Below are 16,891 nucleotides of genomic sequence, written 5' to 3'. Positions count from 1 at the left end.
CTGGGCGACTCCTCATTTCCACCTCCCACCGCCGCCCCTGCCCCTGTGGGTAATAACCCGATCGTGGCCAGCGTGCCCAAACAAAGCGGAAACCACCCCAAAGTTCTTGGCGATAGTGGCCCGGGAGCCCCTCCCGCCAGCTCTCGGCGCCCCTGTCACGCCCGCGGAACGTGCCCGGGCCCCGCAGCCTCGTGGGGGGGTAGCCGCAGGGCGCCGCGGGGAGGGCCCGCAGCCATGTGCTCCGAGCCGGGCGGGGCGGCGGCTGCGGCCTTCGCATTGTCCACGTTCCCCGCGCCCCGCCGCGCTCCGTCCCTCCCTATCTGTGGCGCACACGCGCGGAGCAAGCGGCGCGCCCGAGGCTGGCCTGCAGCAGCTGCGGCGGCGGCGGCGGCGGCGGGGGCGGAGGCGACGCGGCGCGGGGAGGGGCGGGGCAGGCGGCGCGGGGGCGGGCCCGGGGCGAGGAGGCCGGGGCGCCAGCTAGCGAGAGGCAAGCGCGGCGAGCAGCGCAGAGGAGGGCGAGCAGCAGCATGGCGGGGCTCCGACGCCCGCAGCCGGGCTGCTACTGCCTCACCGCCGCGGCCGTGAACCTCCTGCTGGGCGTCTTCCAGGTTCTCCTGCCCTGCTGTCGCCCGGGAGGGGCTCAGGGACAAGGTCAGCCTGGCGCCGCTCCGCTGGCTTCTCTCTCCACCCCGCCCCCCCTTGCTTTTGGGGGAACTGCTGAAAGCTATGAGAGGGCGAGGGGAGGAACGGGAAAGGAGGAAGGAAAGCGGTTGCAATTCCGGGCTGGTACCCTTTGCTCACCGCGGCGTCCCCTCCGGCACCCTCCGCCCCCCGCCAACAGAAAGCTGGGAAGTCGCGGGGCTCGGGGACCGCGGCGCGGACCGCTAGCCGCGCGCGCCTCGGAGCCTTTGTGCGCGGGCCCCGGGCGCCCTGGGCGCAGCCCCCGCTTTGTGTGGCGCGCGCTGGGGCCCCGCCGCGGCCCGGCTTCCTGCAGCTTTGTTCCCTGGCCGCCCGGGCCGTGTCCCGCACACGCCCGTCTCAGCTGCTGCGGGATGCGGAGCGCAGGGTCCCGCGGGGTGGCCTCTCCTCTCCGTCCCCCCAGCGCTAGAGCCCCCGAGCCCGCACGTCTCAGGGGCCACCGGCTCGCACCCCGTCCATTGTGTTCCGATCTTCGGCTCGCTCCTCGGGTGGCCTCCGCTTCTAGAAGGGAAGGGAGGCTTGTTTTGGTGAGGCGGGTGCACGGGGGGACAATCGGGAAACAGGAAGCGTTTTTTTTCCGTGCATTAAAAACGCGGTGTGTTTTTTGGTGTTGGTGCAGCGATCGAGCCCTTGCCGAACGTGGTGGAGCTGTGGCAGGCGGAGGAAGGGGAACTCCTGCTGCCCACTCAGGTGAGGACGGGCAGGTGACGGGGCGGCTGCGCGGGTGCAAGGGAGGAGAGGCCCGGAGGCCGCCGGCCCCCACGGCGGCACCGGCGCTCGGGCCACTTTGCAAGGCAAATAAACGGTCGGGCCCAGCCTGAACACCTGGCCACGGTGGCCTGCCCGGCCTCCTCCCGTGCCATGTGACAGGGCGTGAGTCACGCCGGCCCCAAGTTCAGGAGGTGGGAGCCGAGGCCACCTCAGCAGGGCCGCTGCCGGCGGCGGCGGTGCAGAGGGGAAGGGCGGGCCCCTCGGCCGCCAGTGGTCCGGGGTGGGCGAGGGACCCGTGCCTGATCTCTGCGTGAGCCGTCCTGTGTGCCTGAGGACCACGGGAGGATGGAATATTGATTTCAGAAATGTTAGAGAGTGGTCCTTGCCGTTAGCGTTAAGTAGCTTTGGGATGAAGATGTGACTTTAAAGGATTGTAATCTTGGGTTTTGTCCAAGTGCCTTTAATTTGTGTTAGAATACACCCTCTTGTTAATAACTTGAATTTCAGGTTTCGTATCCCCCCCCCGTGTGATGTAATGATTGCATGTGGAAAAATCATTACTAATGATTTGTTGGGAATCTGGCATCCTCAGATTTACCGCTTCAGTAGAGTACTGCAAAGCCTTTGTGTTTAAGATTTAACTTTTAGGAGAATTTCTCACTGACTGCAGATGTACACATTTAAATATAATGTTGTTGACTGTTTCTCATCAGCGACAGTAGTGACCCCAAATGCATGTTTTGGGTGGGTGGGGGGTGGTTTGAATTGTAAGGGACTACTCAGATCGTGTGCCAGTAACTTTTAAGATGTTCATTACTTCTCACATTGGTGGCAGCACTTAATTCTATGTTGTCTCTTGTGGCTGTTTAGAAAACAGGATGTGTAGCTATCACTTCACTGGCGAGGCTGTGCAGTTTTACGTTTCAGTGTTCTTCCTCGTATGTGGAGCATTTAGAGGGCTGGTTTTGAGATATTTGGAATATTCATCTTAACCAGGGCTAACGAATAACAGCTTCAAGGTGGAGAGGTGATCTTTTTAGAAGAAAAATGCACTGGACCTTCCCTGAAGGCTAGCAGGCTGGAAGGGACCAGTCCTTGGAGGAAAAGCCCCATCAGGATGGGGAGCGGATAGTCCGTCCTTCTCTTAAAAGTTTATTCCTAAATAGATTTCTTCCCCCTGATTGTAAAGGGCAGATGTGTAGTGTTACAAAAATGCAGAAAGATGAAAAGAACGAAATAGAAATCACTCAACTCCTGCTGAGAGAACCATGCTGAACATTCGGCATATTGACTTTTCACAAATGCCGTATAGTCATATTTGTGTATATCAGAGTTTTCAGCAGAGATGTTAGTGACATTTTGGGGCTGGAGAATTCTTTCTTGTGGGGGGCTGTCCTGGGAGCATCTCTGCCTCTTACCCGCTAGATGCCAGTGGCAGTCACTCCTCCCTCCCCGCAAGTTGTGACAGCTAAAAATGTCTCCAGACCTTGCCAGATGTCCCTGGGGAGCAGAACTGCCCCGGTTGAGAAGCACTGGTGTATATCTATACATTTTTGCATTTTTACTCAATCGTACCCTCTACCTCTTCCTGGTTAGTGTAGGAAGCCAACCCAGACTGAAAGGAAAGGAAATGATAGACTTTCATTTGTTACAGCATTAGTCGAAGGCTCAGTCTCTGTGCTCAGAGATGGAAATGTCAAAGCCCCTGATATGATGAATGATTTTACTTATAGGCTCAAAAGTGATCTGATGTAAATCTTAATTTCTGGTTTTGTTTATATGTATAATACAGTTTGTTTTGGTAAACAACGTTAGAATTTTAGAAGCTGTTCTCTGGAATACTCACTATAGAAGCATTTATAACTAAGCTCATTTAATCGAAGCTATAATGAAAGTGAAACTGATATTCAAAATCATTTTCTAAATACTCCATCTATATGTGTATTTTTTAGAGACTGTTTTACCCTACGTGTACCTCGGTGGGGGTGAGGATAGATATGGGTCTGTCTGTCTATATTTATCTAAGCTGCATATCTATCTAAACTGCACGTGTGTGTGTGTGTGTGTGTGTGTGTGTGTGTGTAAACTGCAGAGAGTTCTGAAGAGAGTTATTTTTAGGGAATTCTTTTCAAAGTATTTTGAATTTTTTCAGAAAAAGTTCCCTCGTGTGTCAGGGAGTCTGTTGAAAAGAGAATATTTATAGGTGTTATGTAAATTTGCGGGTTTTCTGCCTACTTTGTAAGTTGGGTTCCTTTCAGGAAGACTTAATAGATGGCTTCAGAAGCGAAGATTTGTCAATGATCAGTGAAACAGGAGCGTCCGAAGATGTGGCATTAAAAAATTGAATACTAACATTTATACAGTTATCTATTTTGGACATGTTTTCTATAGATTGGGCCTTTTTCTTTTCTTTTTCTTTTTTTTTTTTTTTCTTTTGCGGTACGCGGGCCTCTCACTGTTGTGGCCTCTCCCGTTGCGGAGCACAGGCTCTGGACGCGCAAGCTCGGCGGCCATGGCTCACGGGCCTAGCCGCTCCGCGGCACGCGGGATCTTCCCGGACCGGGGCACGAACCCGTGTCCCCTGCATCGGCAGGTGGACTCTCAACCACTGCGCCACCAGGGAAGCCCTCTTTTTCTTTTTTAAATGGGTCTCTTAAGTGACCAAGAACTTGAATAATGCATCATTAGTAAAACCAGATATAATAATTGAATTGTTATAAACTGCCAGCCTTATAAATCCCTCTGGCTGGGCTTCCAGGATTTGACTCAGGGCTCCATCGCTTTCCACCTCTCTGTCCTTGGTTTCTTCATCTGCAAAATGGGGTTAATAGTGGTGCCAATCTCAGAGAATTTTGTGAGGATTGAGTGCCTTGAATTTAGTAAGCGCTTAATATAGGTTACCTGTTTTTTTGGCACTATCTCGTCTGACCCCTAGATTTGGTCACTGGAGAGCGTGGAACAGCTTTTCTGCTTTGAAGGGGCTGAACTAGTGCAGATAACTCAGTACTATCATGTGCCCAGCAGTTGCATAGATAAGTTACATTATTCATATCTTTTTGTTACACACTCTTTTATGTTGTAAAATATTTTGGTCTAAGAACATTAAAACTTGATCCATGGTGATAATGAGAAGGAAGAAAAAACCATGTAATTTTATTCTTAGATTTACAGGATTTTTCTTCTCTGACTCTACTTCATTCATGCTTCACCGCACTGACTCCAGAGTGGTGATGTTATAGAAGCCAAACAAATGTTTTCGTCAAATGTTTTACTGTCAAGAAGTGATTGCCTGTGTGCAAGGTACTGCTTTGTGCACCTTCTTACTCCGCCTTCAAGGTCAGAAACTTCCATGACCCCCTGTGGCCCTCGGGGCCTTTTGCAGTGTGACCTTGTCTGCAGCTCCGCTCAGTCCTCTGGGACACTCGCCTGCCCCTTGACCGTGCAGGCCCAACATGGATCTGTTGAATGAAAGCACAAATGCGATTGCCCTGCCGTTTGTCCGAGATCAGTCCTTCCTGACCCCTAGGTTGGCTGTGGCACTGTCTCCATTTCTCCTCCCCTTTGAGTTTCTCTAGTGTCTGGATTTTTTCCTTTGTCTTGTATGTGCCTTGTTGCCCTAACTGGGCTCCCCTTAAGAGGGTTTGGGCATCTACGCTTGGGTGCCCCATTGTGGCCACGATGTTGTGCGTGCAGTAGGCCTTCAGGGGTTCTTCCTGGTGGAGGAGAGGCCGTGCTGAGTGTCTTGAACAGTTCCCCTATTCATGAAGTTAGCCACTCCTGAAGATGGCAGGTGGAATGCCTTAGGCGTCGAGTTCCTATTACTGTTTAATAATCACATTTCTGTATCAGTTCTAGGAGCAAGAAGGGCAATCTACAGTTTGTTCATTTAGTCCATTCAGACTTTACTGGGGTGAGAAGCCTCGCCCCTAAGGGCCGTGGTTGGGTTTGGGACGTGGACATCGGTGCCGAGTAGGAGCTGTTTCCTGATGCAGAAGCATGTTGGTCTGGGATGGGATGGTGAGGCTGTGCGATCCTGGCCTTGTTAGTCCATCGAGCAAACAGCTGGCCCGAGCCTGACCCCGATAGGCCCCTGCGGTACAGTGACGAATAAGAATGTTTCTGCCTTGAAAAATCCCGCATCTTGTTTATTTTGCTCACTTAAGCCTGAGCGTGTAGATATCAGAAATTGGTAGAAAGTGAACCAGGAAGTGGCACAATGAGTATCTCAGGTACCCTGTGAGGTAATAGTCTCTCGCCCCAGGCTGGGAAGCATTGACTAGCATTTGGAAATCTTTTTGTCATAGAAATTTCTTTTTGGTTGAATCAAATTCCACTATTAACATAGAAAAATAATAACCAACATGGGTTGAATACTACTGGCATTGTTAAGCCCTTTACGAGTCTTAATTCATATTAAGATCCTGAAAGCTATGAAGTATTGTGAGCTGATTTCAGATGAGGAAATTGAGGCACACAGAGGGTAAGTAACTTGCCCAAGGCGATAAGAACACGCACGGCAGTGGTGGGATTTGAATCCAAGAGGAGTTTAGCTCCAGAGCCCAAGCTTTTGGCCACTTTGCTACTGTATGAGTTTTAGCACAGTCTGACCAGGAAAGTAGTATGGTGGTGATAAGGTGCCTGTGTCTGAGAGAAGTAATTTCATGTTATGTTTTGAATTAGGAAGGTTTGCTTAATGAAATTTTTGTTTTTAATTAATTAATTTATTTATTTTTGGCTGCACTGGGTCTTTGTTGCTGCGCGCGGGCTTTCTCTAGTTGTGGCGAGAGGGGGCTACTGTTCACTGCAGTGCATGGGCTTCTCATTGCGGTGGCTTCTCTTGTTGCAGAGCACGGTCTCTAGGCGCGCGGGCTTCAGTAGTTGTGGAACATGAGTTTAGTTGCTCCGCAGCATGAGGGATCTTCCCAGACCAGGGCTCGAACCTGTGTCCCCTGCATTGGCAGGCGGATTCTTAACCACTGCACCGCCAGAGAAGTCCAAATGAAGTTTTAAAAATAGTTTTATCTGGGCTTCCCTGGTGACGCAGTGGTTGAGAGTCCGCCTGCTGATGTAGGGGACACGGGTTCGTGCCCCGGTCCGGGAAGATCCCACATGCCGCGGAGCGGCTGGGCCCGTGAGCCATGGCCGCTGAGCCTGCGCGTCCGGAGCCTGTGCTCCGCAGCGGGAGAGGCCACAGCAGTGAGAGGCCCGCGTAAAAAGTTATATCTACTGGTATTTAACATTTTTTTATTGGAAAAATTTTTATTGAGCTATTATTCACATAAAGTATTATATTAATTTCAGGTGTACAGCATAATAATTCTATATTTGGAGCTTTGCAAAATAATCACCACAATAAGTCTAGTTAAGATCCATTACCATACAGAGTTACAAAAATTTTTTTTTCTAGTGATGAGAACTTTTAAGATTTACTCTCAAAAAAAAAAAAAAAGATCTACTCTCATAGCAAATTTCAAATAATGCAGTACAGTATTATTAACTGTAGTCACTATGCTGCATATTACATCCCCCATGCCTTAGTTATTTTATAAATGGAAGTTGGTACATTCTGACACCCTTCATCCATTTTGCCCACTCCCCACCTCTGCCTCTGGGAACTACCAATCTGTTCTCTGTATCTGTGGACTTGGTGTTCTGTTTTGTTTTGTTTAAGATTCCACAAGTAAGTGAGGTCATATGGTATTTGTCTTTCTCTGTGTGAATTATTTCACTTAGCATAATGCCCTCCGAGTCTATTCATGTTGTCACAGATGGCAAGATTTCATTCTTTTTTATAGCTGAGTAATATTCCAGTGTACATACATATCACATCTTCTTTATCCATTCATCTATCAGTGGACACTTAGGTTGCTTCTGTGTGTTGGCTATTATAAATAATGCTGCAGTGAACATAGGTGTATATGTATCTTTTCAAGTTAGTGTTTCAGGTTTCTTTGGATAAATACCCAGAGGTGGAATTGCTGGGTCATATGGTAGTTCTATTTTTAATTTTTTGAGGAGCCTCTGTACTGTTTGCTATAGTGGCTGCCCCAGATTACAATCCCACCAGCAGTGCATGAGGGCTGCCTTTTCTCCACATCCTTACCGACCTTTGTTATCTTTTGTCTTTTTGATGATAGCCATGTCACAGGTGTGGGGCGATACCCACTAGTGTTTACGAAACACCTAGACTGTGCTTAGCCCGGCAGACGTTTATGGAGCATGTACTGTGGGCTGAGCACTGTTTTAAGCACTGGGGATGTCATGGGAACCAAAAAAGAAAATCTCTGCCCTTGTGGAGCTGGCAGTTTAGTGGAGGCATATAGATAATAAGTAAGAAATTGACTAAGTGATAAGTTACGCAGTTTGTTAGAAGGGCATCAATGCTATATGGTGGCAGATTGGAGGAAGATGTGGGTGATGGGAGTTTTACTTCAAGAGGTCAAGGTAGGTCTCTTTGAGGAGGCCTGTATTTGGTATTTGAGCCAGCCCCTGAAAGCTATGAGAGAATTAGACTAGCTAGCAAGGTCCGGAGGGACTGCCAAGAGGGAGTGGGGAGAAATTACGGGGTTTGGTCCCCGCCCTTTGAGAGCTCGGTGTTGTTGGGGTTGGGGAGATAACGCTGGATCCAAGTGCTGAAATGTAGGAATGGAGAGGAGGGAGAGAGGAGCAGTGTGTATTGGAGGGTCTGTTAAGGCTTTGGGGAGGGAGTGGCCGCTTAGAGACCTGCATTAGCCCAGAGCCTCACAGGGGAGGTGTGTTTTATGCTTTGAATGGGAGCCAGAGCCCTGCTGAAGTGTGGCTGTAGAGATTGGGATGGGTGTCTCAAGGTCAAGTGACGGTTGCTCAATTCCAGGTTCAGGAGCTTGGAGGTTGGTTCTTGAGCAGAGATTAACACGGTGACCTTGACTGCTGGGTCCGTAAGTAACGACTGATGTTGAAAAAGATTGGTCTCACAGTGGCACACAGGCTGGGTTGAAGGTAGCAATCTTTAAAAAAAAAATTTTTTTTAATTGGGATGTAATTGATGTACAATATTAGATAAATTTTGGGCATACAACATAGTGATTCACAATTTTTAAAGGTTACCTCCACTTATAGTTATTATAAAATATTGGCTATATTCCCTGTGCTGTGCAGTATATCTTTGTAGCTTATTTATTTTATACACAGTAGTTTGTGTCTCTTAGTCCCCTACCCCTATCTCGCCTCTCCCCCTGGTGACTACTAGTTCTCTATATCGGTAAGTCTGTTTCTTTTTTGTTTCATTCACTAGTTCGGTGTATTTTTTTAGATTCCACATGTAAGTGATATAATATAGTATTTGTTTTTCTCTGTCTGATTTCTTTCATTAAGAATAATACCCTCCAGGTCTATCCATTGTGGCTGCAAATGGCAAAATTTCATTCTTTTTATGGCTGAGCAGTAGTCCAGTGTGTGTGTGTGTGTGTGTGTGTGTGTGTGTGTGTGTGTGTGTGTATATCACATCTTCGTTATCAGCTCATCTGTTGATGGGCACTTGGGCTGCGTCCGTATCTTGGCTACTGGGAATAGTGCTGCTGTGACCATTGGGGCGCATGTATCTTTTCGATTTAGTGTTCTTGTTTTTTTTTCAGATATATACCCAGGAGTGGAATTGCTAGGTCATATGGTAGCTCTATTTTTAGTTTTTTGAGAAACCTCTGTACTGTTTTCCACCGTGGCTGCAGCAGTTTACATTCCTGCCAGCAGTGGATGAGGGTTCCCTGTTCTCCACCTCCTGGAAAGGCGGCAGTCTCAAACAGAGTGAAAAGCCCGTCAACAGTGGTAGTGCAGGCCTGGGGTGCTGATGGCTTGGGCCGATTTGCCGGCAGGAGGGATGGAGAAGGACAGGTCTGAGCTGTATTTCTGATGAGTGGGTAGATCTTCATGCTTGGAGGTGACAGCAGGAGAGCAGTGTAGGACGACCCTCAGGTTTGCCCAGGGGCAGGGAGTGTGATGGCCTCTTTGACACAAGGGGGCCCTTCCCTTGGCAGGGACCCCTGGCGTTGAGAAGTCTGGTGTCGTTGTTTCTGGGGAGACAGTGTGTAGAGTCTGGAGGTGTTTGGCGGTGGGGCCGCAGCTGTGGGTTAAGTGGTCCTGCACGTACTGTGGGGTCTGACCTAACCTGCCTGAGCCTTGGCTCCTGTGGGAAGGTTGGTGTTTATCTCCATGTGTGATGGTGTGAGAAGCTGGGGCTGCAGATAGGGATTGGGGCCCTGTGGCTCCAAGAGTGGGTTAACAGTCAGAGGGTGTTAGTGAAGCGGGGTCTGGGCCCAGGAGGATGGGGGTCAGGGCGACCAGGAGAGCCTCGGGATGGGGGCGCTGGAGGCACAGGAAGGGTGGGTGTTTCCGCAGCCAGCGGTGCAGCTTCGGGAGAGGATAGAGCCGTGCCAAGAGCACGGGTGCCGGGCAAGCGCCGAGGCGGCATTTAATTGGATCGGCCCTTTTGCTTCTGTTGCAAACACCTTCTCTTTTTAACCACCTGGTATTTGGCTTCTGGTCACAGTGTGGCATGGTAGGTCTCAGAGAAGATTTTGGAAGTGCATTTGAGTGAGATATTTATGCCACTTCTAAGTCAAAATCTATCAGGTGCTCATTTAGGGCATTCTTGATGTTTGGGGATTTTAATTATCGTTAAATTTTATCTTGTGCGATTAACCGTAAACACCAAAAAAAGGCTCTTGGAGAGAGGAGTGATGTCAAACCAATTTTGAGACTGTGTTTCGGTGGCGATTTTAAACAGGTAGGATGTTTACTTACAGTGAACATCTAAGGGATCACTTGGGAGTTTCTGGCTTTCAGTGGTGCCATTCTAGTGTCATTGTTTTTTTCAAAAAGTATTTATTGAGTGCCTGCTGTTTACCAGGCACTGTTATAGACAAGCTCACCACCCCTGTGGGATTTGAAGAACTTTTTGTGTTTTGGTAAATTTTGTGTTTCTTTGAAGCAACTGTTAAAGCCTGTTCTCTCTCAATAGGGTGATTCTGAAGACGATATGGAGGAACAGTCTCGAGAACAGAGGTAAGGAAAAAAATGGGAGCAAATCCACGCTAAGTTTCTCTGCCCACTTTGGATGCTGTCTGAAGTCTTGGGATATGTCTGTGTTTGTGTATTTAACATTATCTGTGATATACCTTTCTCTTTGGCATTTGGGGTATCTATACTCTCTAATAATGAATATGGCTTTGTTTTAAAATAAGGTTGCACAGAAAGCTGTTAAAACATGCCCCCCCCCAACTTCACTTTCCCATGGCGTGCATACACCATCCTGTTTACGGACATCTGTTGAGCATCAGGCAGTGTGCTGGGTGCTGGACGTAAAACACTGAACGGGACCTGTTTGCGTGTAGTAGGGAAGTCAGACGTTACTGTAAACAAAACAAAATAGTTATGCTTGCAATAGGAACTATCAAGAATTCAGTTGCTGTGGTAGAGAATAAGGAGATGGATAGCATGCTTAGGTGGTTGGAGGTGACGTTTGAGCTGAAGTCTGGAGGCTGTGTGGGAGCAGCCAGGCGGCAAGCAGAGGGAATGGCAGGTGCAAGGGGCCTGTGGTGGGAAGCCCTGCTGGCAATCCAGGGACGTGGAGAAGGCCAGTGTGGCGTCGTAGGGTAGTGAGATGAGCTAGGACCTTAGAAGCCATAGTGAGGAGGTTCGGTTTTAACTTCTTTAAGTGTAGGATGAGTTGTTAAAAGATTTTAAGCAGGGGCCAGCAAATCAAAAGATGTAAATCACATTTTTTAAGGGAATGCTTTGGTCGCGGGGCACTCTTGGTTAGTTGTTGTCAGACTGAGGTATCTGGTCCCTTGGAGGTGCCTGAAGACTCTAAGTGGTACCTGAGCGTGGGGATAACTTTCAGAGAATCAGCTTCTAGATCCCCAGCGTCCACATATTCTCCTAAAACTGATCTGTCTGAGGTCACAAGTTCTCCTTTTCCACCTCTTCTTTCGCAGTCTCACTTCTCCACTTTGCCAAACAAAAGCAGACCTCTCTCCGGGCCCCGATCCTGCTTTGTGCTTCATCTTGGGCAGAGGGACAATTTGAAGTATTGGTATTGGTTAGGAGAAAGTGATTTAATTCTGGATGATGAATTCATTAGTAACTTTGGTGGTTTTCAAATCTTTACTCTCTATAATATTGAAGGAGAATCCAATCTAATTGTCAGTTGTTAGACTATCAAAAAGTGATTTGTGGATAAAATGCTGAGGGAGTGTAGAGCGTATAGGGTCAGTGCTGTAACAAATCTCCTTCCATTCACATCTATTTATGTGAACAAGCTTTCTCAGTGTTTACATTACAAAAAAAAAAAAGGGACAAGGAAAATAAGATTAAATTGATGCTAATTAACCCTGTCTCATTCTAGCAGTAATAGTCATATAAACCAATTGAGGGGAAAAAGTTCCATAAATCTCATTAAAGGATGCATTTGCAATAAAATTTGAACTCTTATGTTTAATTAACTATCAAAATTTGTAAAATTTGTTAGATCAGTTGTGTGCTAATAAAAATTATGATAATTCAGAAGAAAAAATTTGACACTTAGACCCTGTGGTCACAGGATATTTAAAAAACCCCTAGATCTCAATTTATACCCATAGTTTTGTTGAAAAAGGCTTTGAACATAAAGCTATATTAGGTTAAAATTCTTTGAGGGAATATCCAGCAATACAGGAATGCCTATCCGTATATTTTTTAAAATGAATAATGATGGATATCATTATATAGTATTCAGATTCCTTTGAATATACTTTAAAAAGTGAGTTTTATTAAAAATGCCAATATTTATAATAGGCCAGAAATTGCATTCTTTGCAAACATTCAAATTCACAGTATAACATAAAAAATTTTTTTTTCTCCTTACATGTATTTTTTTTTTTTAAGTGAAGTATAGTTGACTTACAGTGTGTTAATTTCTGCTGTACAGCAAAGTGATTCAGTAGTACAGCATTTTGAATGTTGGGATTACTTAAATATACGGGGCAGATTTCAAAGTTTGTCACAATCCTATCTGAGTGTCTGGGAGCAAAAAGAGCTGAGAAATGCTGACGCTGGTGCCTGCTGAAGGTGGTGCGGACAGAGGCACGTGGAAAGTTCTGAGATGAATTTGGGTTGACTCAGTTGTGGAGAGTGAGAGAAAGAGGAACCATGGAGGGCTGCTCGGATTTGGCTGGAGCATCTGGGGTGACGATGATGGTGATGGGAAAGGTCTAGCGAGAGGGCAGTCAGGAGCTCTCCTTGGTTGTTCTAGGAATCTCAGGCTTGATGGGACACATCCTGTCCCGGGAAGATGCGGGTAGGCAGTTGAGGTGAGTGTGGAGCTAGGAAGGCAGGGCTGCATCTCCAGGGGCATTGTCCTGTGTGCCTTTGCATTGGTTTTCCTCTTTCAGAGGTGTACTTCTCTTCTTTCTTATTAATTGGAACTAGTTTCTATTCACCCATTTCCTGTCACAATTAAAGGTGTGAAGTAGATTTTATCCTTCGCGCTCTTTTTTTTTCTTTAATATTATTTATTTGGCCGCACCGGGTCTTAGTTGTGGCTCGTGGGCTCCTTAGTTGCAGTGTACATGTGGGATCTAGTTCCCTGACCAGGAATCGAACCGGGGCCCCCTGCATCGGGAGCATGGAGTCTTATCCACCGCACCATGAGGGAAGTCTCCTTCGTGCTCTTTTGACACAGACGACCAGAGTGAGGATGTAGAGGTGAGGGGGAATTGAGTCAGTGGCTTTCAAACTTTTGGACAGTGACTCAGATGAAAGACACATTTTATATCATGATTACTTATTACCCACAGGCAGTATATGTGGATGTATGAATATGTACACGTGTGTTTATTTATTTATTTATAAAATAGCGCTTACCTTTGCTGCCTGTGGTGTACTGTATTTTCTATTTTCATTTTTTAAAAATTGTGGCAAAATATACGTACCAGTTACCATTGTAGCCACTTTTAAGTGTGCAGTTCTGTGGCATTAAGTACATTCACATTGTTGTGTAGCCGTCACAACCACGGAACTTTTCTATTTCATTTTCTTTTGTTAAAAAAATGCTGGTTGCCACTACTGAATTGATTTCAAAACTCACAGTTTGGTCCACCCTGATTTATATGTTTTAATCTTCTCAATATCAAATATTCCAGTGTTTTGCTTTTATTTTATCCCTAGTCCCTTTCCTCTTAGCTGGACTTCCAAGCCTCTTGGGTTTTTTTTTGTTGTCGTTGTTGAGGTTTTTTGCCTTTTGTGTAAAGATGATGATGAAGATTGGATGCTGCAACCAGAAAACCTTTGTGTCCATTTTCTGAAAATGTAGCTTCTGGTGTTCTCTCTGAGTCTAATGAATGAATTCTCTCTGAGTCTAATGAATGAATTCTCTCTGAGTCTGATGTCCTGTGATGGCTCAGTCAGTCACCTAAGTACTTACTGTTCATTTACCTTCTACTGTGCAGTTGGGATTTTTAAAAAATGAAGATTTTAATACCTTCAAAGCTCATAGAATCTCTTGCTACTTTTAAATTAGGCCTTTTGCTTTAGCATAGATTTAGATTTACGGAAAAGCTGTAAAGATGGTACAGAGAATTCCCATTTACCCTTCACACAGTTTACCCCAGTGTTAATGCCTTATGTTACTGTGGTACATGGGTCACAACTAAGAAACCAACATGTGTACATTACGGTGAACTAAACTCCACACTTTATTCGGATTTCCCTGGTTTTTCCCTAATGTTCTCTTATCCAGGAGACCACATTTAGTTGTCATGTCTCAGGACCCTCTTGGTTGTGAGAGTTTGTCAGACTTCCCTTGTTTTCGAAACCGTGGCAGTTCTGAGGAGTTCATCCTTCAATTTGGGGTTGTCTGAGGTTTTTTCTCATGGTTAGATCGAGGTTATGGGTTTGGGGGAGGAAGGCCGCAGTTATAAGTTGCCATTCTCCTCATATATCAAGGGTATCGACTGTCAGCGTGACTTAACACTTTGATGCTGATCATGACCACCTGGCTGAGGTACTGTTAGTTAGCTCTCTCCACTAAAGTTCTTCTTTTCTTACCTTTTTCCATACTACACTCTTTGGAGGGAAGTCATTAAGTGGAATAAGCTCCACCTCCATAAATTATTTAGAATTCCTCTGTATGGAAGAGGTCTGTTCTCTCTCATTTATTGCTTTATTCAGTTATTTATTTACGTCATGGATATTTATTTCATACTTTGGGTTATAGGCCAAGACTAGGTTTGCCCTAAATGCCATTTATTCTTAACCTTATTTATGAAGTCATTAGTATCTCCTTACACATTTTTCAAACATTTTTGTGATTTTCATTTTAATTACTACCCTGCTACGCTAACCTTAATGATATTAAGGTGAACTTGAAGTCAGCACAGGCAGCACATATGAATTCCACAAAACGAATGCTCTGTCTCTGAGAGAACCCATGTAGAGGAACAGCTACTAACTTGGGAAATAGATTTGATCGTAAAACAGAGTCTCAGTACGTCCTAGGAAAAGTGTAATCCTAGGAAAAGTGTCAGTGGCACTGACCTCTGTCACTGGAGAGAGTCTGGGCAGTGAAGGGGACTCTGTGTTTCCCCCCAGCCTGGCCAAGGCGGGGTCCTGGCTGGACCACTGTAGATTCTGGGGCGCAGGGTTCTAGAGCAGCTTGCCTGTGATCTCAAACAGAGTTTGGAAAGCTTTTAGGGTAATTGGCCTCATTGAAGATTTTGTTTATACTATCTTGACTCCATCTTCTGTGAATGCTATGTAATTGTACTTGGTTGAATGCCAGAAAAGCAGTATTTGAAAAACGTTCTCCCCTCTCTCCTCTCCATCCTCATTTTTCTCTTGGGTGTTCTCACATATCAGCAGTAATCTGTTCCTCTGCTGAGAAAGAAAGATTGCTGTTGGGGATTCAGTGAGGGGAGCAAAGGAGAGCGAGCTGATTGCAGCTCTTCCTAGAGGTGACACTCTCTGGGAAGCTGGTCTGACTCTCTGGACGCATCTCCAAAAGGCCTTTTTGGGGTATATTTGTTAGAATGTGAAAAGTTTAAGCGTTGGCAAAGTATGAATAGTATATTAACTCTGCTTTTAAAATGGTTAGGTAAAAATCGTAAATACTGACTGGCCAGGGGGTGTCTGTGGAAGGTTGTTTTTGTTTTTTTTTTAATGTACTTTTATCTGATTGGTAGCGGCAGCAACATGTGTTCTCCTGAAACCGTTTTCGTCAGAACATGAAGAAAATCTCGTTAACCTTTCAGCAACATACTGAAAGTTGTAATTGCAGACAGAAGCGATTTAATCTTCAGGGAGCTTCCTTCTGGCAGTGAGTTATCTCAGAGCCCCCATGGGGAAGGGAACGACTTTCCACTTTTATTTGTTTCTCTTCAGAAATCGAAAGCTGTGTTTTTAGCACAACGTTGACGTTCCTTACGTGTTGATAGGATCGGGCATTTTTATTTATTTATTTATTTATTTATTTATTTTTTGCGGTACGCGGGCCTCTCACTGTTGTGCCCTCTCCCGTTGCGGAGCACAGGCTCCAGAGGCGCAGGCTCAGCAGCCATGGCCCACGGGCCCAGCCGCTCCGCGGCATGTGGGATCTTCCCGAACCGGGGCACGAACCCGTGTCCCCTGCATCGGCAGGCGGACTCTCAACCACTGCGCCACCAGGGAAGCCCGAATCGGGCATTTTTAACCTGAACTTGCCTCCCCAGGGCTGCATCCTGGACGCTCCTCTCTTCCCATCTGTCATTTCCCTGGGTGATGGCGCCTGCTCTCTCGGGTTTTTAAAGAGAGAGAAGGAACTTGAACTCGGTGGTACCTTCTGCCCAGGGGTTGCACCTGTGCAGTTGCCCAGCGAGCTCTCCTCTGCTTTCCGGTGCCGCCCAGTCAGTGCGTCCTGAACTGAGCTCCTGGGCTCAGTCCCCTCAGGTTCCCGGCCTCTCCCACGGCCCTCCCCGACCCCCGCTTCGGCTGCTCCCCTGCCATAGCCCGGCCCCCACTGCTGGCCGGTGCCCCCCACCCCCCGTGCATTCATTTGCATAAGTCAGAAATCAGGACGCCCCTCGCCTCCTCTCATAGACCTCGTCCCCAGCGGGTCACCAGGTCTGGCTGCATCTTCTTCACATGGTCTCCTGCCTTGGTTTTACAGCTACCCCAGTCTGTTCTCCAGGTTCCTACCCAAGTGATGTATCTAAAGCATGTGCATCCTTGCTCGTCATTCCTCTTACAAGCAGCCTTACCTTCTGAGCATGGCACAGAGGCCACCTCTCCAGCCTCGCTTCCCCTCATGAACGGCCTCTCTCCCTCTCTCTTTGCCGAGACGCTCTTCTCTTCCCTGGCACACCTCTCACCTGACTAACTCCTTCCGTCCTGCTCCACACGCACCATGGCAGTTCTGCCGGCCCGGACGTTCACTCCTCTGTTTAAAATTGCCTTTCTCCGGATGCCCACCCACCTGTCTGAGTCTCAGTCAGCT

The 16,891-nt window shown here is 47.1% G+C and overlaps 1 protein-coding gene across 10 annotated transcripts in view; it reads left to right on the top strand.

The window, feature by feature from the left end:
• Nucleotides 1–467: 467 nt before the first annotated feature.
• The window catches only part of TMEM131L (transmembrane 131 like), a 159,665-nt gene continuing 143,241 nt past the window's right edge, over nucleotides 468–16,891 (top strand). For 8 of the 10 annotated variants that reach the window (XR_016393367.1, XM_089912303.1, XM_022599718.2 and 5 more), the window contains exons 1-3: nucleotides 468–651; nucleotides 1,319–1,389; nucleotides 10,406–10,449. Coding sequence is in view for 9 of the 10 variants with exons in the window: in XM_089912303.1 (XP_089768429.1) it covers nucleotides 528–651; nucleotides 1,319–1,389; nucleotides 10,406–10,449 (239 nt within the window). In the remaining variant the exon portion in view is untranslated. Of the gene's footprint in view, nucleotides 652–1,318; nucleotides 1,390–10,405; nucleotides 10,450–12,580; nucleotides 15,737–16,891 lie in introns of those variants that run through there. The other 2 variants (XM_022599713.2, XM_022599716.2) reach the window with 2 other exon arrangements.

Source organism: Delphinapterus leucas, chromosome 5 (assembly GCF_059928025.1).
Source record: "Delphinapterus leucas isolate spDelLeu-1000000601 "Yukka" chromosome 5, BTC_Dleu_Yukka2, whole genome shotgun sequence".
NCBI classification, from domain to species: domain Eukaryota; kingdom Metazoa; phylum Chordata; class Mammalia; order Artiodactyla; family Monodontidae; genus Delphinapterus; species Delphinapterus leucas.
The sequence above is the reverse complement of the archived record's forward strand: the minus strand, read 5'-3'. Positions and strand labels throughout refer to the sequence as shown.